This window comes from Centruroides sculpturatus, unplaced genomic scaffold, assembly GCF_000671375.1.
Source record: "Centruroides sculpturatus isolate CEXI.00-Female unplaced genomic scaffold, Cexi_2.0 scaffold586, whole genome shotgun sequence".
Taxonomy (NCBI): domain Eukaryota; kingdom Metazoa; phylum Arthropoda; class Arachnida; order Scorpiones; family Buthidae; genus Centruroides; species Centruroides sculpturatus.
Window position 1 is genome coordinate 441,766 of NW_019384796.1, and position 24,652 is coordinate 466,417.

Genomic DNA, 24,652 nt, shown 5'->3' on the forward strand with positions numbered 1-24,652 from the left:
GTCAGATTACCAAAAGTGTCCGGATTACCGAAAATAATTACATATTTCGCATTGTTTTGCTAGCAGTAACTTACAATATTCTCTACTCCAACTGTTCGAACAGAACTGCTCACATAAAACACACGAAATGTGTGTCATCGAGTAAGAATTGGATGGGGAGATTCACATCACGACATGCTTCTGTGCAAGCAGACACGTAACAGGGACGAGTACCTTGACGGGAGGTGCGTCGGACTACTGAGCATGTCGGATTAAAAAATGTCGGACTATAGAGGGACAACTGTATTTAATAAAACTAAAAGTGTTTTTTTTAATTTTATACTTGTATCAATACAAAATTGTCTAAGCTAGGCTTCATCAGTATAAGAAGATATTAAACACACCTTACACACTTTTCCAATTTAATGAAATAGAGATTCTCTCTTTAAATGTCATTCTGTACAAACCTAACAAAGTCTTATCAATCAGAATAAAAATGTTTGTTTTGATTAAATTTAGTTGCTGAAAAAGTGTGCAAGGTGTGTTTAGAGTCTTATTATACTAGTTTATACTCGATTATTTTGTTAATATAATGCTACTTTATTATTTAGTTACAATGAAGATAGGAGTTTGAATTGAGCTAATTAACATTATTAATTTCAATCTCAAATCATATTATTTCATTGTGAAAAATTTCTTGTCCTTCATTCTCCAAATAATTTTCTTTCTATTGATATAGAAAACTTTTGCTGTATCACAAGTTTCCAGAAAAGTTCATGTATTTTCCTGTACTGTAGTGCCACCATTGCCTGCCAATAAGATACTGCAAGAACTACGAAACTGTAAACTATAGAGTTAAGAATATAAATGATTTTAAAATGATTAATAGAAATTTGTTCATAATTCCCATTTTGATAGTAATTGTAAGGGTTTTTATATTTTGAATTATAAAGAGAGTATTTTCTATCATTTTTACACAAGTTTAAATTTTTTCTAACAAAGAAAAAAAAAAGCCTGCTATGTATAAGGTGGGGAAATATCTTTTAAACTGATAAAAATTAAAATTAAGAAAACTTAAATCCTATTTTTTATTTTTTCTAGAAGGAAATAATTGGCAAAATTGGTTTTTGTAATTTTACTATTATTCCACTGTTATTATCTATCAGAAAATATTTATATCGACATTTAATTCATAAAGTAGTCCAAAATACTGTATTCACAGAATATCATAGAATTATGTCTAATACAAAACTTTTGGATTTTTATATAGTTTCTTCTACAAACTTGTATTTTCTAATTTATTTTCATCAATTAGAACTATAAAATCATGGAATAATGACACGAGAGAATGGCTACCTTTGGAATATCCTGCTATATTTGAATAATTAATAAAAAGGAGTCCTGATTATCATAATTATTTTTCAAGTGGTAAAGTACATGAAATTTTAATTAATAAATTATCATAAAACATTTGTGTCCTTAAGACAAATGTCGACTCCTAATATAGGTCATCACAAAGCCTATCTGCAAGAAATCATTCTGTATTGACTTGTATGTCTAATGATGGCAAAGTTATTTATCTAGATAGATGTATAGTACAGTAGACCACCCTATAACACGGGTTCATATAAGACGGATTTGTATAACATGGCAGAAAAATTGTGATTATGTTCATATAACACACTAAAAGAATGAGACAGATTGTCATGCCTGACTTGTGTCACTACAGGATTGGTTGAATCTGGACGAATAGTGGACATTGCACAAACCACTGAGTTTAAACAAGCAGCAGACCTACTAAAAAACATTTATTATTCAACGGCCATAAAAATTATATTTCTATTAATGATGGTCTCCAAAGTTCAGCAAATTTTTTACAGAAAGAATAACTTATTGGAAAACATGCATCCACCATCCAATGAGCTGCTCCGCGACGAAAACAAGCTTAAGCAATGGCGTCTTTGAACGATGCGCACTAAGTAAGTATTCCTACAATTTTTTGTTTATAGCATATTTTATATGGATTATTCCCAAAAAATTATATGTGTTTTGGAAATGTTCATGTCAAATTAGTCTAGAATCAATTAATTTTATGGAAGAAAACCTTTCAAACAGCTGTACCCCCTAAACTGCACAAGTGCCGGGCTGTGAACGACTCATGTATTTGTAAAATCTAAGTGAGTCGTTCAACACAGAATTCATATAACACGGAAAGTATCTGCTGTGTTATAGGGGGCCTACTGTACATGCATTACCTATTCTCTTTTTAAATTTTCATCATATAAAAATAAATGCAACTGGAAGGTTGAATATACAGACAATCTCAATGCATCATGTTTTCATGAAAATCGCATACAGCTTCAAACCACTTATAGATAACTCTCTGACTATTATGGCAGCCGGCAACCAGTGCACAATATCTATCTGAATTGTTTTATAAGGTATGTCACCAATGAAAAACTAAAAATTGTAGACCTACACTAACAACTATCAGAATCTAATGGCTGCCAAGACATATGCCCTCATATGGCAGAATTCAAAAACACATTCTGGAAACTTGTGGATACTCTTCCAAAAAATGCAATATTGTTTCAGTAATAAATTTTAGTATAACTGTTCAAATTCTTTATATTTATAATGTTTAATATCATAAATAACAGTTTTTACATGATTATTACATGATATATTTGATACATTATCTGCAGATGGCTACAATAAAAATAGATAAAAGAGCTTGTTAAAAGATGTAATTACAACTAATTCATCTTATATATTTAAACTCTTTAAATATGACTTACCTATAAAGAATTAATTATTAAAAATCATTAAAATTTACTGGATAATAACCTAGTGAACTCTGATTATTTTAAGGAATTAACTATAAGTATTCTTCGCAATAAAATCAGAAAATGGAATTTTTATATTTATATAATTTTTTTAGTAATTTAAAGTGTGATTATATATTCTCTATCCATTTTTTGTGAAAATGGTAACAAAATCATTTGTATGCAGGTTGTGTGAAACATGCTGATCCAAAAAGACATAATTGCTGTTTGGACATGTTTTAGTGGATTAAAATACATGGAAGTAAAAAAAATCTTCACCCAGAAATTCAGAAAATCTGATCCTAATAGGGCCAATTTCAGACTGTTGGTTAACAAATTCAGATGAATGGACAATGTACACAATTCCAGGAAATCCATCATAATAAACAAACTGGTTCAACATGTAGAAACTGTAACAAGACTGAGTCTACATCATTAAAAAGACGACTAAGCCAGGTAGGTTCTCACTGTGCCACAACCAAAAGTGAGAGAGAGCCTTCATTACAAAGTCATAAAACATGCATAATATGTCCATCCAAGTGTTATATGCACTATAGGAGGAGAAAGAGGACTATGCCAAGTAGTGTGTCATGATCTCTATGGAACAGGAGGATTTGATGGTATTTCCATGTATGTTAATCCCACTCAAACATATGCAAACCACATCAATTTCATTTTCTTGGGTCAGCATGCATCACATGAATTGCAAACAAAGGATTTTGATGATCATTTTCACAAAAATGGATTGAGACTTATAATCACTCTGTATGTAAATAATGAATAAAAACTCTAATCACTAAAACTTCAAAATTTGCTTTATTGGAAGTCACTGTGTTTTTATCAAGTATCACTTTCTCAGGTACTTTCAGATAACCAAATCCATCATCACTGATGTTTCTCCTAATAACTGAGTTGAATGCCTGAAAGAATTTGATGTACTTGATGCTAGTCAGTGAGTTCCACTAAAGCAAATTTTTAAGTTCATGAATATACATGGAAATTGTAATTTAAAGTTTTACTGTAATAAAATATGGTTCAAGTAAATTTAAAAGTTACTTAAAAATTACACTAAAAACTTAAACTTTGTTTTTTTCACTTTTTATTTATAAAGAATGGTCTAAAAGTCAGTTATCCAAGATATATTTTAAGAATAGTTAGAATTAATTTTAAATAGCTTGTCATTTCTATTGAAGTGACCGAATCATGAACAACAGGCTGACATTACTAAGTGGTTTTGTCTATTCTTAAAATAATCTTCAAATTATATATTAACTAGCAGACCCTGCCACGAGTTGTTGTGGCTCAAAATGTATCTATTATAAATTTATAACACTTCCCCATGGGGGGGGGAATTTTTCGAAAAATTTCTTCTTAGTGTACATTCTGTTGATGTACCCTATTAAAACGCAATCAAAAACGCAAAAACCCGCATCTAAAATAGTATAAATAGAAGCAGAGTTCTTTACTGTAAGCCTTAATCCTAACAATCTCCCTTCAGTGGGGTTGAATTTCGACATGTATATTATATAAAAACACGTGCGTATTCGAATGCAGCGTTGTGTCAAAATTTCAAAGGAATCCGTAGGAACAAACAAACATTACATTTTTATTTATATAGATAGATAGAAGATGATCTGCTTTAGTTCATTTTCACAGAAAAGCAAACTTAGGGCGTCGTACTCGTAGCGCCATCTGTTGGACATAAAAGCCTTAACCTAGATTATATCTTTTAATTTATATGAATGTTTAACGGAATAATATACAGCCTATGTCCACCCTGAAGTTCCATTCTAAATATTGGTGAAAGAATTTTTGAAATCGGATGAGTAGTTTCGGAGATTACCTGCTGCAAACAAACTTACTTACATACATACAAACATTACCTCTTTATAATATTAGTATAGATATAGATTAACTGACTTTTAAACTATCTGTATTTCTGCTATATTTTATTATTAGACATTATAAATTTAAAATATTTACATATATATTATTTAAATTACTCTTGACATTTATTTTAAATAAGTATGTGATAAGATTTTTATTATGAAATATTGGGGACATAAATCAGGCAAGATGATCTTACCCATTGGGAGGGAGTGCTCCCAGAGTGGCATTTTTGTTGTTTGGATAAGTAACACTTGAATCTGATGCACTTCTAGATAATGAATCTTCAGATATACTGCTTCTACTTCTTTTTTGAGTAGTTGGAGTCAGAGCTTTACCTGTTACTTCTGTTAGGTATGTCTGAAAGTTTGATGGAATGCTACTAAATTTATAATAGAAGAAATAATCAACTTCAAGCAGTTGCAGACATGCATAATAGCATGAAAAGCACACAAAGCCAAGGTGTAGTTTTATATTAATATATATATGTATATATATACACATATTAATTGCAAAGTGGAAGGAAAAAAAGCATTTAAAAAGGTATCTAATTATTATCATCATTTTTAACTAAAGTTCATGCTTTATGTAGAACTACTGTTTGTATTTTACTGAATGTTTTAAACATTGTAAACAATAATTGAACCATATAATGTAAAATAAATAGTTTTATTTAGAAAATCTTTCAGAAATTTCTACTATATATTAATATTTTCTAATAGTTTTATTGTACATTATTATTAATTATCGAGAGTAATTAATGACACTAAAATATATTATTAAAGTAGCTAAATCAAATTTCATTATAATAAAAACTAATACTTTAAGTAAAAATCTGAATTCATAAAAATTCAAGTAAGAATGTTAAAAGTATATTTTCTGTTTTCAAGGTAATGTCTGATTTTTCTTTATTTAAAAACAACTTTTTTCAATAATTTATATTAACCCAGCAGTGCTTATAAAAAAATATTGATATATCTTAATAAACTCTTTCGCATTAAAATAAAAAAAATATTATAAAAAAGCTGTACTATTTATGATTTTCACAGAGTAAAGAATCTAAGAATCACTTTTGATATATAATGAAGTTAAAAAGTAAATGCTGGAAATCTATAACTAAAAAAATTTTATTTTACTTTAAAAACATCTAAATTTCAAAAAGTTAATTCGTCTATTAAATCAAAACCAAGAACATACCTTTCAACAACATAGAAATAAAAGTTCAACAAAACAAAAATTCAGAAAGATATTCTTAAGGTAAAATTACCATCAGTTAGAAACTATTTAATAAATTCACTGCTGATTGAAGCATTAATCAAAATATGATTAAAAGTAATCAATTCAATAATCACAAACATGACTGAGAGTTTGTGTTTTACGTTTAAACATATATTTTCAATGTATTTATATTCATAAATATTACTTAAATGTTAAATTGGTGCTTAAATTAATTTTGTTATTAATTATTAAATGTATGTTCAGTTTCTCACTTATTCCAAGAAATTTAAATATGAAACAGCTTTCTAAATGTGAAATTAATAGTTTTCTTTACATAATTTATTATAGATATCTTATTTGCTTATGATACAATGACATTCAAAAAATCAGTACTACAGTAAATGATTTCTAATTTCACTTATCATCTACCATTTGAATTATTGAACATTTATTTTAGCATTAAAAATTATAATAAGAGGCTTAACTTTAAGATTTCAACTAATGTCAGAAAATTTACAGTTGTAGATTGTGAAGACTCCCTATTGAAAATTATAAGCAATGAACATAAAGTAGTAAAAACTGTTTCCTTTAGATATCTATAAAATTCATTATTTTACAAAAGACTAGAAAGTACTTGATTTTATTTGAGGACATCTTTATGAAAAATATAGAAATGAAACAGATGCCAATGTCTAAGAATTTTCATTGTCTATTTATGTCTAGGTTTCTAATTAGAATCTCCAAAAAATTATGCATTGTTATATCTAATAATCTTTTGATCAATGAAAGAGACAAAATATCTGAATTGGATTTTGTTATGTTAATATTATAAAGAGGATCATATTATAATGCTTTACTTTTATTTAAGAATATTTCTGTTTCCTATTATTAAAAAGGAAGGAACAAAAAATTTTTTAAAAATCTTTTTCACTAATAAAAAAATTAAAATTTTGAATTTTCTTTGGGGAAAAAAATCTTGCTCAAAAAAAAGAAAGAAAAAAAAATTGATTCAACAACTAAGCTTTCTTACTTTTTTTCAAAATTCAATCTAATATTAAGACCACAGGATTTTTAAAACATTCATTAACATTTTTTTACTTAAAAGTAAACTTGTTAATGACCTTAAATGTAATAAAATTAATAAATTGTTCCATTATAGCAGTATTACCAAATGCAGTGTTATTTCAGGTAAACATTTCATGAAAAACTAGTTAATTTGGTCTTAGATAGTATATCTTTCATAAGATATTTCATCTTTATCTTAGTTTAATGAAATCTCAATTTTAAATTAAATAGTTGTTCATTTTCATTGAGCAAAATATTTATATTGAAACAATATGATAACTTGCTGAAATTAATTTCTATATTAAACATTTTATGATATATCATTTAAACGTAATGATTTTAAATTTTCAGAATATCTCAGAATCTAAAACGAAAGATAATCCTTGGTTAAATACATATAAAAATATATTTCTTGTAAAGTTTTCATTTTCTATTTGATAAGTGCAATATTTTTATTAAATATATTACAAAGTTGTCATATTGTGTAACTAGTTTAACATAGATACATACAGAAAATTATTATAAAAGGACAGATATCCGAATATAAGAAATATAAAATACAGGGTGTTAACAAAATTCAATATCTATGTTACCGCTAAAGCTCGAAAGTCGCTAATCTGCAGGTTAACTAGGATGATCCGTTAAAGTTGTGAAAATTGTTCCATTTCTCAAATTATCTAGATAATGTGCAGAGTATCTAGGTAATCCGCACATTACCTACTAGGCACTCGGTAAAGGGAAAATAAGATCTTTGCCACAAATAAATGTACCACAAATAGGTGTGCTTGTCGCAAAAACTAATTGCTATGAAATTCAAAGTGTCACGAATCTTTAGACTGCACTAATAAGTAAGCACAATTGGATAATGTTACCTATGGTGAGTAAAATGGAGGCTTGTCTCTGATTCCAGCAAAGAGAAGAAAGGAAACAGTGGGGACGCCTGTTCAAACCTAACCTAACCTATTCTAATAATTTGGTTGGTAATACTTATGGTAAGTTATTAGAATAGGTTAGGTTAGGTTAGGTTAGGTTAGAACGTGCGTCCCCACTGTTTCCTTTCTTCTGTTTGCTGGAATCAGAGATGAGCCGCCATTTTACTCACCATAGGTAACATTAACTGCACAATTACATCATGCGATCACCAGAAAAAGTATGATAACTTTATTATTTTTCGTCTCCGGTCCAAAAGTAGGGTATCGTTGAAGTCGCCTCAGTCCCGTCAGTTCAGATAGATACTCAAAGTCCCGAAATTCCATAGATGGTTATCTACATAATAATTTCCCTAATTGTATTAATATTTTAAATCGTTTGATTTTTTGTATGATTTTAATTGGTTGATGATTAATTCTATCAACTAATTTGTCGATTGTTTGATTGTATTAACTTGATTCTTTAGATATCGAAAATTAAATAAAGAACATTATGTTAATTTAAGCGTACAGAAACGTTGCTGTTGTTCCAGCAAAGATCTTTTCACTTTACCGAGTGCCTAGTAGGTAATGTGCAGATTACCTAGATAATCTACACATTACCTAGGTAATTTGAGAAATAGAACAATTTTAGCAACTTTAACGGATTACCCTAGTTAATCTGCAGATTAGCTAGGTAATGTACACATTAACACTTTCGAGCTTTAGCGGTAACATATACACAGCAGATCATACACATCATACTGACTTGTGAGTAAAAATACCTTAATTAACAAACATATGATGAAAACTCATAATTTCTGAGATATTAACAATTTTATATGTTAGTATCTGTATGATGCATGCAATGCAAAAAGAGAATAATCTTGCTAAATCTTTACCTCAGTATTTGTGGATGTTCCACATGTCCTCCTCCCATTTCCATGCACTCTTAGCATATTATTCTTATACAGTTGCAAACTGTCTCAAAAATTTCCGATTTTTATCTAATTATTTATCTCAAAAACTTTAACAAACATAAATTGAAAATGGCTGAGTTTTCAATGTTTTCTAAGGATTATTTTATTCTCTATGATGTGTACTATCTATCATATAAATGCTGCTGAATGCTTTTTTAAACACTCTGTATGTAACAAATTAAATAAAAAATTATATATTGGTATATATTATACTATTCTTGGAACAATGTTAATTCTGTTTGTTTTCATAATTTGTTTTTTCTTTAATTCTATTTACATGAAAATTTACAAGAAATTGCCTAACAATATTAATATATATACATAATACTCATATTCAATATTTTTAAAACACATTTATTTATAGTTCATTCATGTGCTTAATAATAATTGTTCCATAAACAAGATAAATAATTTAGAATTTAACATATCTATTGCCCTTAATTACAGAAACTAAAAAGTGTCTGCACATTAAGTAAAAGATATACAATAAAAGGCAACAAATATGTTAATAGATAAATATTGTATAATAGCATAAATGGAAACAGTATTGCTATAATACATTTATTGATAGCAAACAAACAATCAAAGCATGATGAATAACATTATCTACTGCAACACTTTTAATTAGTCTATAATAAAAAAAATTCAGATAAGACAGATTTAAGAGCAACTTTCTTTGTAGTATTTTATTTGCTAAATAATCATATTTTCAATTTACTTTTCATAAAAATGACTACACCCAATCTAAATGTCCAAATTGTACCAAAAACTACAAAGGCTTCAGATTTGGCTGCTGGCTAACTGTACTAGTGAGATAGAAATGTATAAGACTTTTGACAGAGTTAATGTTAACATGATCTATATGCTATATAACTATGTTAAACAATTTATTAAATGATAATTGTAACAAAATATTAATATAATTTTATAGATCAGTGAATAGAATATGTCAATGCTGTTAAGACATTATTATATGAGATATTAATATGCGTTTTTTAAAATAAAACACCCTTGTAACAGGCGAAAGCCTTCTACGTCAAATAAAGACTATTATTATCAATATTATTAGACTATTATTATTATTATTATTATGTTATATTTAGTAATTTTATATGTGGTTAGCTAAAATTTGGGGAATTTAATTACTAATAATAACTTTAATTTAATAACTTTAATTCTAAAATATTTAATTACTGTACTTTTTTTACAAGGTGTTATAAATATATAAGGATAGGATGGCCCAAAAGTCACTTAACCGTTTAAGAAGCATTTGTTACTAAGAATTGTAAACTGAGTTTAATATAGGGGAGACCGGGGCNAAAAGAAAAAAAATAATACTAGAAAACAATAAAAACATTGGATTCAGCAATGTATTCTAGTAAATAATAATATTAAAAAGTTCAGGATAAAAAAAGTTTTTGAAGTGAGATTAAGTATTTGAAAATTTTTATTGAAAAGTGAAATGAAGGAGGAGGGAAAAAGATGCTAATATTTTATTTCCTTTATCAACTGATTAACTATCATATCAAATAATTTTTAAAACTATGTAATTTTTAAATGGTTAAACTTTTAAATTTCAAAATACAGTAATAACTACATTATAACATATAATAGATTCTGTTTATGTAGAAAGAAACTATGAAACAAGAAGTATCAAATTACTATAAATTCAGTTTTATTTTCTTTCACTAGGCTAGAATATAATGTAATTTATCTTCATCTATGAATAAAATAATTTTTAATTCACACTGCAAGAATGAGTTAATATAATTATTTATTAAACATTTAAAATTTTAATAGATTCATGATCAATTGTAGCATAAAACTTTTTCATAAGTGCCTCTATAAAAGTGCATGTGCAAAACTGAATGAAGCAGGTAAGTGAATACATGCATATCTGTATATGATTATGTTTAAATGTGTATGAGTGTTGTTTTTCTATTTGATTGTTTGCTAAGAGAATTGATATAAAGCTGAAAATTGGCAGTTAAAATGGTTCTCATTGACACACAGTAATTATATCATGCTTTTTTGTTAGGGTATTATTTAGTTGAAAAATAATTTATCAATTTTCGTAGGGTTGTGATTTTTCATGCATTTTAAAATCATGCATTCTGCAAGCAGGCAGGAATTATGAACAGACTGCCCACCTGATATTTCTGTAACTCTGATTGCAGTTTTTCTAATTTATACCCAATTTCAACCAACTGACCCTCTAGACTATGAGGGTTACCCAAGGCTGGATTCTGTTCATATGCATTTTTCATCCTCTTCAATCCTTCTCTACAGTAAAAAATGACATTAATATTATCTTACACTTTTGAACATAATTAAAATAAAAAAACCAAATGAGTGTACCTTATAGATGTTAAGAATTATAAAATGTTCCCATACTACAGAATATTCAGAAAGTATACTACAAATTTCACAAGTGAAATTCTTGTTTTATTAAAACACAGATATTATTAAAAAAATGTATGTTCACTTATTCAAACTGACTAGCAGATTATATCAGTAAATAGGATATCATTATTGAATAATAATGAAACACACATCACCTTATAAATCATTAAGCTGAATCTACTATATATATATTGTCTTTGTAAATAATAAATTATATTAATATGAATCTAAATAAAATCATCATATCGATTATATATGTATATATACATAATAGATATGATGATTTTATTTAGATTCATATTAATATAATTTATTATTTACAAAGACAAGTTTCAAAAATAAAAATCATGTTTTAATAATATTTAAAATAATTATAATTTTCCATAATTTTGATTATGCTGCTGTATCTGGTGCATTCAATAGAAAGTACGAGTTTAATAAAACCGGACAATTTGCTGAATTATCAGGCTTTGACTATTATAAGTTAAAAGTTAATAGTCATAGCCCAATAATTTGGCAGATTGTCTGGCTTTAATCAAAAATCATGTTTACTGAGTTGTTGTTTATAAGTTTAATTATTAATTTATTAGAAAAAAAATCATCATATATTTCAAGGAAAGGTTTTCTTCATCTGATATTAAAAATAAAAAGAAATGACAGCAATCAGTCTCATATCATTAGATATTAACCATTTAAGAGAGTGCTAACTTTTATTTTTAATAACAGAAAGAAAATTCAGTTTTATCTTATAGAATATGAAAAAATCTCTCTCTCAAGATACCAAATACATGTTTCTAAAGCTATTAAACATTATCACCAATCAATAAATATTTCTTACATTTTTATTCAAAGCAATGTCAAGTGCTTTTTGTTTTCTTTTTACAGTGGAATCAGATCTGCACTTAGTATGTGTTTGAATGATTTAAAAACTAGAGAACACACATTTTAAATTTATGCACTATATACACACACAGTCTTCCTAAATAAATGCTACCATTTTCAATTACTCTAATTACATTAATCATCATCTGAGAAGTATGTAATGTATGCCTATTAGTAGAGTAATTGTATGAGATTCATATCCCATCTGCATTCAAATATCTTGTTGTCTAATATCTCTAGGAAGCACTGTAAATGAAAATGACAAATCTGCTGTAAAGAAGGTCATTTGTGTTCTTCAGTTTGCAGTCAGAATCACTCATCATTGTGCAACAATGATGAATGATTCTGACTTTGGATGAGTAATCTGCAGGATCTGTAGAATTGTAGCTACTTTAGAAAGAGTGACAATAGATATGCTGTAGTGAGTGTAAGAAGATTTGAGTATTAGTTGGATATGTATAATGTGACATGACTTGCACACATTGAGAAATTGTAATGGGGTAAATGTGAAACTTGTTTTCTAAACTCAGTTTTCTAAAGTTTTAATGTACATTATAATATTCCCAGATAATAAAAAACAATTACAATAATTTAAAATGGTAGTATTCTTGTTGGAAGACTTGTATTATAACTTCTGAAAAATTATCATTCCAAATAATACTATAAATATGTAATTTAGATACATAGTGATCAAAGAATGCATTATCAAAATTTAGTGACTATAAAATAAAATAAAATCTAAAAATATAATATAAAATATGTTATTCATCAAGTATTCAGATGACGATAGATTTTATATAGTTAGTTTTCCTTACAAATTATTTGCAAAGAAAAATAATTTTCTTGATACTAAATTAAGTATTTAAACTTAAATTTTTAAAAGATCGATTTTTAAAAAATATAGAATTAGATGTTTTGTAAATTAACATTTATTTTAATATAAGAATACTTCAATGAAGAAGAATAAGTATTCATCCAAACTGATATGCTTGATTACAGTATTTAAAATCTGCTACTTTAGCTGCTTGACCATCGATCAGTACAAACTGCTATCAAAATGATTAAAGAATTGTTCATATACATAAAAATAATCTAAAAAATTATTCTTGCACCTATAAAAAAAAAACTAAATTTTAATTAAAACATACTGTACTGATTCTAAACAAGTATTCAGGTGATAAAATAAAAAATTCTGTATATAAAACAGGTAATAATAATTAAGTTGATAAATATCATTTAATCAATAAATTTTAAAACTAATTTATCTTAATAGTTTCTCACAATAAAACAGCTTCTCATTAAAATAAATAATAATTTATAATTAAAATTTTAGAACAACTTTTAAAACTTTTTAAAAAAGGTTGACTTTATCTTCATACATTAAAAGTAATGGCAAAATTGTTTTCTTTCTTTTCTATTTTTTTTTTAGTAATATGTTATATATTATTATAAATATGTTTAACAAGTTTGCTATCATTCTTAGAATATTTGCCAATGTTAATAAATATGATTTAAATAAGTATCATTTTATCTATTTCATTACTTAACTCTCATTAGTATATCATGCTAAATAACAATAATAATAAACAATAATTTAAAAATAAGCAAAATTATTTTCTAGATAAGATTTAAATCAGAAATCTTAAATTATCATCATAATATAATCAATTATTATTTAGAAAAATTAACAATATAGTTTTGAAAAGTTTAGCTTATTGATGACATCTTACTCTTATACATACATTGTAACAACTATATTAGTAAATCTTTAAATTAAAATTTACATTTCACAATTCTACTTAAACAGCAAAATACTGATTGTCACTTGGTTAATAAAAATTACCGGTTGAAATCTGATTTTAACCAAATATGGTACCAGACCAAATATCTGAATTCCAGAAATCCAGATATTTTTGGACTAGCTAGTTGCAGTAAGCTGCAGTTAACCATGCACCACTTTGTTTTTGTTTCCATGGTGTATGCATCACATGATGCATACACCATGAAAACTGACTGCTAACATATGATATGTTAAAAACAGTTCAGTTCTTTACTTTCCACTAGTTTTATATTTAAGTAATATATTTAATCTAAGTCCATAAAACTGGGAAGTCCAGAAATCCAGACCACTTCTGGTCCCATACTCGCTGGATATTTGGTCCAATACCATGTTCTAATTTATTCCATTTACTTAAAGATATATCCTAAATAATTAAGATATGTCTAAATATATCTTCTTTTAGAAATATCTTCTTCTTAAGAAATAAATAAAATTATAATATATAATTTTAAAATAATCTTAAATTACTTATTATTAACTAATATAATAAATTTTTTATACAAAATTGTAAAAACTATAAATTAATATTTATTCATTTTTCATTTATATACGACTCTCAATTGACTCTTAATTCTAAATAATGAAAATTATATATTATTAACTGTATATATTTATGTAATAAATTTTGGAGATTTTTAAAATGGTAACTATCCAGACAGGATAGCTCAAGCAATATGATATCAGTCTATCAATGGAGTACTAGAGTAAGCTCAATAGATCAGTTCTTTATTTTAAACTTTATCCCATGGGCTCTAGGGTAGGAACTGAGTAAAGTGATGGGGTAGAAAAGAGGGGCTTTGTCATTGTTCTAAATTCAGTTAGATATGTGCAAGGATAAACTTATTTTTACTTCAACAATTAAGATTTCTTAAATAAATTCTCTTATAAACATTTATTAGAAAATTGTTACTGTTATGTCATTCTTACACTTTTTAAACATTTTTTCAATGATTAAGCTATATCATTAATTAATTGAGAATCAGTATATAAAAAAATGAACAAGTTTAACAAGTTATATTGAAATTACCTTGTTGCAGATTCTTGCTGAATCTGATTATTTATATGTTCAATTTTTTGCTGAAGTTTCTTTTTCCTTTGATTAGGAGGTAAATCACTATAATCATCTTTTGAATCATCAATATGATGCTGTGGATTAATTTATATTATAAAAATTAAAAATAAAAACAACTAATTTAAAATTGATTACATTTAGTAAATTAAATAAATTCAAATATTTTTTTTAACTTTAGATTTGTTGTTTTATGAGAATTATTATTAAATTTTGTCATTCAATTTTTTCACAGAAATACGTAATCATCATTCAAATCCTTTGTTAAAAAATTTCAAGATACATTGTTCTAAATTAAAAATAAATTTAAAATTCTAAAATGTACAATTCAAATTTATAGTTAGGAAATGAACTGTACATTTGATCCAATTTAAAAAAAAAAAAACTAAATTTTACACACTACATAAGTAAAATTATATAAATACATAAAAAGTTCTAATCTAGAGCAAACTAGCATTAATAAAATCTAGACACTGCATTATAGATAGCTTAAAGAATATTAAATTAACATAAGATTCAAATTTATTGATATTTTATAGTTGTAATATAAATAATATAAGTTATGATTGGCAAATTATTATTTTAAACATAAAACTTATTACATATTTATATAATTCATTATATCTTATTCTCCAGAACTATAAAACTAATAAAGTAATATTTATTTTCTAAAAAAGATTTTGTTTGTTAATTATGAAAAATATTTTAATTAATTTCTAAGTATAAAGTTTTCAAATCAATTTTTACTTTTAACTAATTTTCTAAATTTTTCATAATTTTATACCATTCATAAAGAACAATATGCTGATTTACAAAATACCATTTTTCCTCAATTCTAAGATGCACAATGAGATTGGAATAAAATTTTAATTCTTTATGGAGGAAAATCTTTCAAGGAATAAAGTTAAGTAAAGAAACAATACAAATGCCATAAATAGATGAAACAGACTATCTATTTATGTATATTATCTAAATATTTCATGAAAATTTGGTAGCTCCATTTCCATGCTCTCATATTGTACAGTATATGCTTCTGCATATACTGTACAATAATATTTCTTTTAATAAAGCAGCATATCATTTCAAAGTCATCTTAAATAATAAATAGTAGTTTAAATTTTAAATTAAATGCTAATTACCAGCAAAAAGCTTCTGATTTGTACTGATATGATTGTTGAGCAGTGTAGCAAAAAATGTCTACTATTGGTGCATAATGCATCATCAAACACTCTGCTTGTGATAATTTTTTTGGATTGCAAATCAAGTGAATTACAAATAAATCATGCTAGTAAAGTCTGGTTCAATAGCGATATTTTTTGACTAATTGTTCAAACATTTTGTCACAGAAGTGCATAAATAGCAGAATAATCTCTTTAAATTTAATTTTGAGGAAGGTAAATCTCTGATTACTGGCAATATAGCAGTTCATTTTAGTACTAAACAATTATAATGCCAAAATTAGAATTATATTCTTGCCATTTAACTTAAAGGGTGACTTGAAAGTGGCTTAAGTAGTAAAATAAAATTGTTACTTTTTTAATTATATGTAAGAGTAATAGAACATGCTCTTTTCCTTAACTATCATTTAGAGTTACAAAATTTAAGAAAATTCTTAAAATAGACAATACATAAAAGTGTCTTATAACTTCATCTTTATGCACACACAAGGAAATTAACAGTTTCACTGCTTTCATTTGAGGCTTGTCTGCTTCAATATGTAGAAGTTTAAAATCTTTCCTCTAGTGACAACACTATTGAAAAATAATAAATACATGTAACAGAAAGGCCAACTCAGCCACAAAACTGTTAATTTTCTCATGTTAAAAAAAAGAACTAAGAATAAAAAGAAAAAAATCTTTATTTAAGAATTTTCTTAAATTTTGTAACTAAACTTATTTGTCCTGGTAACTTTTTATCAAATGTATCATTTAGAGGTTCACCACTGATTTTCCAGCACCAATAGCTCAACAGTTCTTTTAATCTAAACAGAATTATGAGAGGATACTTTAAACTCCAACAATTGCTTGACTTGTTCACTAAATGACCATAGATAGCATTTTGCGTAGTGTATGTTTACTTAGATTATAATTGTCTCTATTGTAATTTCTAGCTCATTTTACTTATGTTCAATCCTAGTTATGGCTTCTAAAAAAAGATATGTAAGTAATTTCAAATGTAAACACCAGTCCACATTTAATTTCATTTAATTTTTTAGTAATCTATAGTGATTCATAGATATGGTAGGTATATAATTACTGGATCATTAATTGTACTATTGTTAGATGTTAAGTCTGTCAAACTAGCATTATTGGATAACTACCAATAACTAGCATTACTGGACTCCATCTGTCAGTCCATTCTAAAGAAGAGTTACAGTATTTATGCATTTGTTTTTATTAGCAATTCATGATAACTGTTGTTTCTCAAAGATTACAAAATGTAATATAGTGAGTGTAACTTAGAAAATTATAATTTATTTAATTTCTCAATATCATCTGATTCAATTAACTGTTAATTAGTGATGGGCTCATTCAAATGAAAAGATATTTATTTGATTACTACATATTACTGGTTCTCAACTGTACAAAAAAAAATCTCTAGGTAAGCCTTTACCAGCAAAATTATTTTTCTCTAATATTTTTAACCAAATTTGATTATGAAAACTGTCTTGTTTATTTTGTTAGTTGAGGGAGGAGCTAATAAAGACAACTTGCTCCCTTCCTTTTGTAAAAATTTTATTAAATAAACTGAAATTAAAATGAAATTATTCAAATAAACCCATCTGTACTCAATTTGAGATAAATTTCTAAATAAAAAAAAGCATTTAATTATTACAATTAAATAATAATTCTTACTTTATTTGAACTAAAAATGCCAAATATTCCCCCTCTTTTCTTTTGTTTATTTGCAGAATATGTTCCTTTTATTGTTTCAGACTTTAAAGTTGATACAGGAGTAGTATTTGATGTGCTATCAGATGATTTTTGATTATTGAGATCCTCAAAACCAAAATCTTCTGGAGGAATATATCCTGTTTTATGCTTTTCTATCACTAAAAGGGAATCCTGAAAAAAGAAATGCATTTAAAATTAATTAATTATATTTTAGTTTTGATTTAAATAAATTTATAGCAACAAAATATTGATTAAATATTTGTTTCTTAGTTTCTTATACATAAAAAAAAAAAAACAATTCAATAGCAAATTCATTTTTATTTACTTGATTTATTTAATACTTCTTTTAATATTTCTTTTAATTATTTATTTAATATTTATTTTAATTTGTTCAATCTTTACTATTTGTGGAAAATTAGATTTGATCTGCAGAACCAATGTTAAAAATAAAACTTAATTTAATAAAATTTTAGATAAAAATATAAAGCCATTATGAATTACAGCATATTTATAATTAGTAAATTTACTAGGTATTTTCGAGGAAAACAAAACTGAGCTCCAGAGTGTAAAAATCTAAAACTGGTCTAAATCTAAAATAAAAAATTGCTGTAGAGAACAATGTAAATTGACAGCAATCAGAAAATCAAGTAACATGTTGCATGCAAACAGCATACAACTGCCAACTGTATGTATTGCATTCTGCCAGTTTGCACACAGACTTTACAAGGTAAAGTCCTTACCTTTATAAGATAACCTTGAATATCTCAGCCTATAGACTGAATTTAAAAATTCCAGCTTTATTGAGACAGTGACCTTGCTGAGTTGTACATATTTGCAAAAAATCATGTTTAGTGGGTGATCAGTTGCTTTAAAGGTTAATCACAAACAAAGCACTAACTTATGCAGAGCTACACTCAATACCAAAAACATAATTTGAAAGTTTTTAACTGTTTTTTTTTATACTTTGAATCAATCAATTAGAAACTGTAAAGAAATAAAATTGTTATAGATTTAAACTTAGTTAATAAAATTGTGATTATGTTCTTTTCTTTCCAAACATTAATAAATTTCTAAATACCATTCTTATTACTTCTTTCTAGTTCTATAAAATTTGACCACATCATCCTGCCCACTAGATGACCAAAGCAATTATGGCATCAGCCTAATACTCTGGGAAAACAGTATCAAATCTGAGTGAACTGAAAAAACCTCAGGAATTTTTTGGGTTGGTTCTATCTAGATATGTTGGGCCCCATCCTTCACATTTGGCTGTTCCACTGGACCTGCCAAATCTATAATGGGGCTAGATAAACAGGGTCCTCTTAATGTCCACAAGGCAGAGAGAGTTAAGAAAAAAAAAGCCACATCATTTGTAACATAAAAACAAAATATGCATTTCAAATTTTGAGCTAGCAATAAAACTGAGATACACAAAAGCCAGCTTTTGAAATTTATATTTCATTTCTTTTAAGAAATATACAAATATTTAAATTCTATTAAACAAATTATAAAGCTTTTTAATAAAAACATTTTAAAAATTTATAAAATACTAATAACAACAAAAATATTCAAAATAAATTGCAAATTGCAACTAGTAATACAGAACTTCAAGTTTACATTTGTGTGTTATTAAATATGAAAATAAATCTTCAATCTGAGTCCTTTTATTAAAGATAAATACTTAACACTAAAATTTGAAAATATGAAAACAAAAGAGTTTTCTTTTTCTTTCTGTTAATAAATCATAAAAGATTTTATTTAATAAACTTATACATCAAATACATCTAATATTTTGTTTTAGCCTTTAATTCACTTTCTATTCTAATTTTTAAAATGAAATTAGATCATAATATATATGTTTATTTCAAAAATAACTTTAATAAATAACCAATGAATTGTTAAATGCTAACTAATCAAGCAATAAAATGAAAACAACAATACCTGTCTTGGATCTATAGATTCTGCTGCTTTAATCATTCCATCTAAACATTGATTAATTATAGGAAATACTTGCCGCTGAATATCAGCTGTTTGCTTCATAAAATTTTGAGCAGCAGTAATTCTTTTCTCATCCATATCTTGCAATTGCTGTAATACATTTACTACTCATTAATATAATTTACATAATAAAAAAATCATTTTTCATTAAATAAACTTATAAATAAAAGGAAAATTTATTTTGTTTATGACAGATTTAGATCTGTGTGAGGCATTTATAGACAAGTTTATGTTTTGATTTGCAGTAATATTGAATTTTGTCATCTTTTCCCTCAAATTTTTTTCAGGAAATTTATCTTTCTTTTAATTTGTACACTTTCCTACAAGCTCATATTTAATATTATTTAATTTTTTTAAGTAGAAAAATATAAAAATAATGACACAAAAGTTTTAAGAATAAAGTTTAAGTAGAAAAATATAAAAAAATAACACAAAAGTTTTAAGAAATTAAAAATTTTGTCCTTTTGAAAAGCAAAAATTCTTTTAATACCATTATTCAATTAAATGAATGTTCTAAAAAAACTTAACATTTAATTGTAGTTACACATTAGTATTTACAATAAGCAAGTATAAATATCAACTTTTTCTTAGAATCTCTTTTCTTTCACTTGAACATTTTCAAGATAAAGCTTAAGATCAGTGGTTTCAGTTGTTGAAAATTTTAAACCAGATTTCTATGCAGAAAACTAAGTTTAATATAATGACAGTTTTATGTAATTTAAAAAACATCTCTCAAACAGAAGCAGAGATTTTAAAGAAAAAGTAAAATTAATTACTGACTATTAAAAGGCCTATTAACCACCATCCTGGCAGCATGCCAGGGATCCATACATGAAAGTCCATTTCAATCAGGACAAAATCCAACATAGAACATGGATAAATCACACATCAGATATCTGGAGTTAATGGAAACATACAAGGCAGCTGCAAGAAAAAAAGCCATCATCTATAGAGGATAGAGCAATCCCAAACTTGTGAAAAATATATATCAATTCAACAGAAACATCACATCCCATGCAAGATGCTACATACAACCTTTCCATCAATCAGTGACTATAAACTATCCTCCAATCAGCTACAGCAATGTAAAGATTAAGATCTGTTCAAAAATGTGCCATTTGAATTTTGAACACCAGCAAGAAGATGTCCTTTTAAAAATGGATGACAACATTCGCTTTTCAAAGTGAGTGGTTCTTTGCTGGTTTATTGGTTTAGTGACATAATGGAAATTTTATTATTAATATTAACCAGTAATTGGGTGTTGTGTTTTTACTTTTTACTGGCTATTTACAATGACTAAGTAGTATAATTACATATATCTTAATAACAGTTAAAATTCTTAAAAATATTTATACAACCTGAAAAACACTAGGCATAAGTTCATAATAATGCTGATGTTGTAAATCATTTGTTTTTTGAAGTTGATTAGCATATTCTGTTTTACTATCTTCACAAGCCTGTATTTTAGTAGTTAAAACTGTTCTGGCCTGGAAAAAAAATTAATTATATATACATATATACATTTAAACATATTTATCTTGTTAAAAGTATAATTATTATTGTTAAATAGTTAATCTATTGTCAACTTTATCATTCCCAAATTGTACAGCAATTTTTTAAAAATCAAATTATATATCTATAAATTGTTGCAATATTTATTACAAAAACTGACACATTTAAAATGTTTTATTTAAACTGAATGCAACTAGTTAATAACATTTTTTTATTTGAATGCAGTAAAACTCCAATTATCCAAATTAATTAGGACTTTGGGCCATATTGATATATGGAACATCCAGATAATTTAATTTTTGCGCAAAATAGTCTTCTTCCACCCAAACATCCCGTTATGTACAGTACATGTGTACATTATATACAAATAAAATATTAAATGTGGAAATGTACATAGAAATAAATACAGTTTATTTTCTACATTAAGAAAAACTTTACTTTTCACACATATATATGGAACATATACATACATGCCTATTTACTTTTAACAAAGTTGGAGGGCAATTTGGATAATTAATGTTTTTCTGTATATTGAAATTATTGAAAAAAATTAAAACATGTTTAAGTCTTTTATATCTAATAGATTATAACAAACTAATAATAAAAATAAATTTTATTTTTTTCTTCATAGTCAATATAATAATAATTTTTTTTAGTTGCAAGAAATTTTTAAAGCTTCTTTGAACATGATTTTAAATTTCCTGTCAAACTGCCCCATTTTAATGTTATCTTATAAAGAGATGGCTTGTCTCCAAGTTGTACTATTAGCAATGTTGGCTATGTTCCAAGCTGTATGGTCAATGGCAAATTAAAAAATAACTGGCAAACTAAAGAAACTAAAAAGAATTAAATTTTAAAACAGTTTCTTATTAGAAACTAATAAAATCTAATTTAATTTATGGAATTAGTAACTAGTAATTAATTCCAATAAGATCATCAAAGATTCAAAATTTTGACAAAGTAAAAACAATGACTGCATTATAAAAAATTAGATGTACAACAAATAATTGAATTTTTATATTAAAAAAAATATTGAATTTTTATGGTTTAAACAAAGCATATTTTTAATAAAGTAATTCAAAAGAAAGCATTAATGATTATGGTAAACATAATCAACAATGGACTTTGAATAAGTACTCTATGAAAATCATTTTTGTTGATTTCTTAAGTAAAAACACTATCATTTTTGAGAAAAGTGTGTAATGAGTAAGTTAAGTTTTTAAATACCTGATTAAGTCTGATAAGTAACATAGAACTAAAAATTGATTATTTAGAAATTATTACTTTATTATCATGAAATTAATCATTTTAATTACACTTTAAAATTAATTATAGTTTTGTTTCTTGACTACTATTAAGTAAGCAATTGCTTCAATACATCTAGATGGATAAACTGTAGATCATCATAAAAGTACAGCAAACACTACGTGCCATCCACACGTGACAAAAAGTGAAGCTACTGCTAATTGAGATTTACAACCAAAATCATAATTAAAACTGGAAATGCAAAGCAAAATTTAATACTAAAAATGTAGTGTTAGAAGTGGACACATTACTCAATTGTCAATGTAATTGGCCTGGTAGCCAAGTTCTGAATTCTAAATTTAATGCTATGCTGTTATCAATGAAGAAAGATTGCTAATTCTTTGTGTGGCATTGCCTATCATCCAATCACTAGAAACAGAGAATTCACAAAAATGCACATACAGTATTTTAATTCTCAAAATGAAGATGTCTTTTTTTGGATAAATGATAAATATGTTAATCCTAATTAAATCCACATTGTTAATTATTTAAATTACTCTTGACATTTATTTTAAATAAGTATGTGATAAGATTTTTATTATGAAATATTGGGGACATAAATCAGGCAAGATGATCTTACCCATTGGGAGGGAGTGCTCCCAGAGTGGCATTTTTGTTGTTTGGATAAGTAACACTTGAATCTGATGCACTTCTAGATAATGAATCTTCAGATATACTGCTTCTACTTCTTTTTTGAGTAGTTGGAGTCAGAGCTTTACCTGTTACTTCTGTTAGGTATGTCTGAAAGTTTGATGGAATGCTACTAAATTTATAATAGAAGAAATAATCAACTTCAAGCAGTTGCAGACATGCATAATAGCATGAAAAGCACACAAAGCCAAGGTGTAGTTTTATATTAATATATATATGTATATATATACACATATTAATTGCAAAGTGGAAGGAAAAAAAGCATTTAAAAAGGTATCTAATTATTATCATCATTTTTAACTAAAGTTCATGCTTTATGTAGAACTACTGTTTGTATTTTACTGAATGTTTTAAACATTGTAAACAATAATTGAACCATATAATGTAAAATAAATAGTTTTATTTAGAAAATCTTTCAGAAATTTCTACTATATATTAATATTTTCTAATANGTTAGATTTAAATTGTTTTGGAAATAAACTTTTCAATTATCAACACACTAAACTTAAATTTTGTTATATAAAGAATAAAAAATTTCTGATATAACCTACTTTTTCTACTTCAGCTCTTGACAAGTTTAAATCTGCATCAGCTTTTTGAAAATTGTCATGAGCTTTTTCAGCATCCTTAAAAGCTTTTTCATATGCTTTTTTTGCCTAAAAATACATTTTTATCAAAAAATCAAACTTGATGTTAATAATTAGTTACACCATAAATTATTACAATCTATCTTACATTATTTAAAGTAACATTCAAAGATAGAAATTTAATGTACAGTAGAGTCCCATACAATGTGGGGATTCGTTATGCATTATAGGAAATCGCGTTATCGAAACCTGCATTATCACATGATTTATGAGAGTTTAAACATTGCCCTATAAGTTTAAAAAAAAATTGTATACCTCTGATCAACATAATTCGAGGGTGTTGCTTGCTTTATTTGCACATTGTATGGGACTCTACTGTAATCTTTTATGCATTTATATGAATTGTATACTGGCACAATGAAGTGACTTTTCTTCAACACTAGGCAAGTTTCAATCTTTATTCAGTTAGAACGCTTTGCTATACATCTACGTTTCGGGCATTTGCCCCTCCTCAGCCAACTAAATATATATAAAATATTATATGGATACAACCGAACACAAATAAAAAACTAAAAAACGTACAAAAAATTTTTTGTGAAACATACCTCACTTCGATACAAACACCAAATATACAGTAGAACACCAGACG

General features: G+C 26.1%; 1 protein-coding gene across 1 annotated transcript in view; it reads right to left on the reverse strand.

Annotated features, from left to right (window-relative positions):
- LOC111629390 (formin-binding protein 1-like) overlaps positions 1 to 24,271 on the reverse strand; it is a 42,275-nt gene extending 18,004 nt beyond the window's left edge. The window contains exons 1-7 of the mRNA XM_023373285.1: positions 23,968 to 24,271; positions 21,307 to 21,435; positions 19,892 to 20,038; positions 17,912 to 18,121; positions 15,015 to 15,133; positions 11,013 to 11,145; positions 4,891 to 5,051 (exon numbers count right to left, since the gene is read on the reverse strand). Coding sequence (XP_023229053.1) covers positions 4,891 to 5,051; positions 11,013 to 11,145; positions 15,015 to 15,133; positions 17,912 to 18,121; positions 19,892 to 20,038; positions 21,307 to 21,324 — 788 coding nt within the window. The 5' untranslated portion in view covers positions 21,325 to 21,435; positions 23,968 to 24,271. The remainder of the gene's footprint in view (positions 1 to 4,890; positions 5,052 to 11,012; positions 11,146 to 15,014; positions 15,134 to 17,911; positions 18,122 to 19,891; positions 20,039 to 21,306; positions 21,436 to 23,967) is intronic.
- Positions 24,272 to 24,652: the final 381 nt, after the last annotated feature.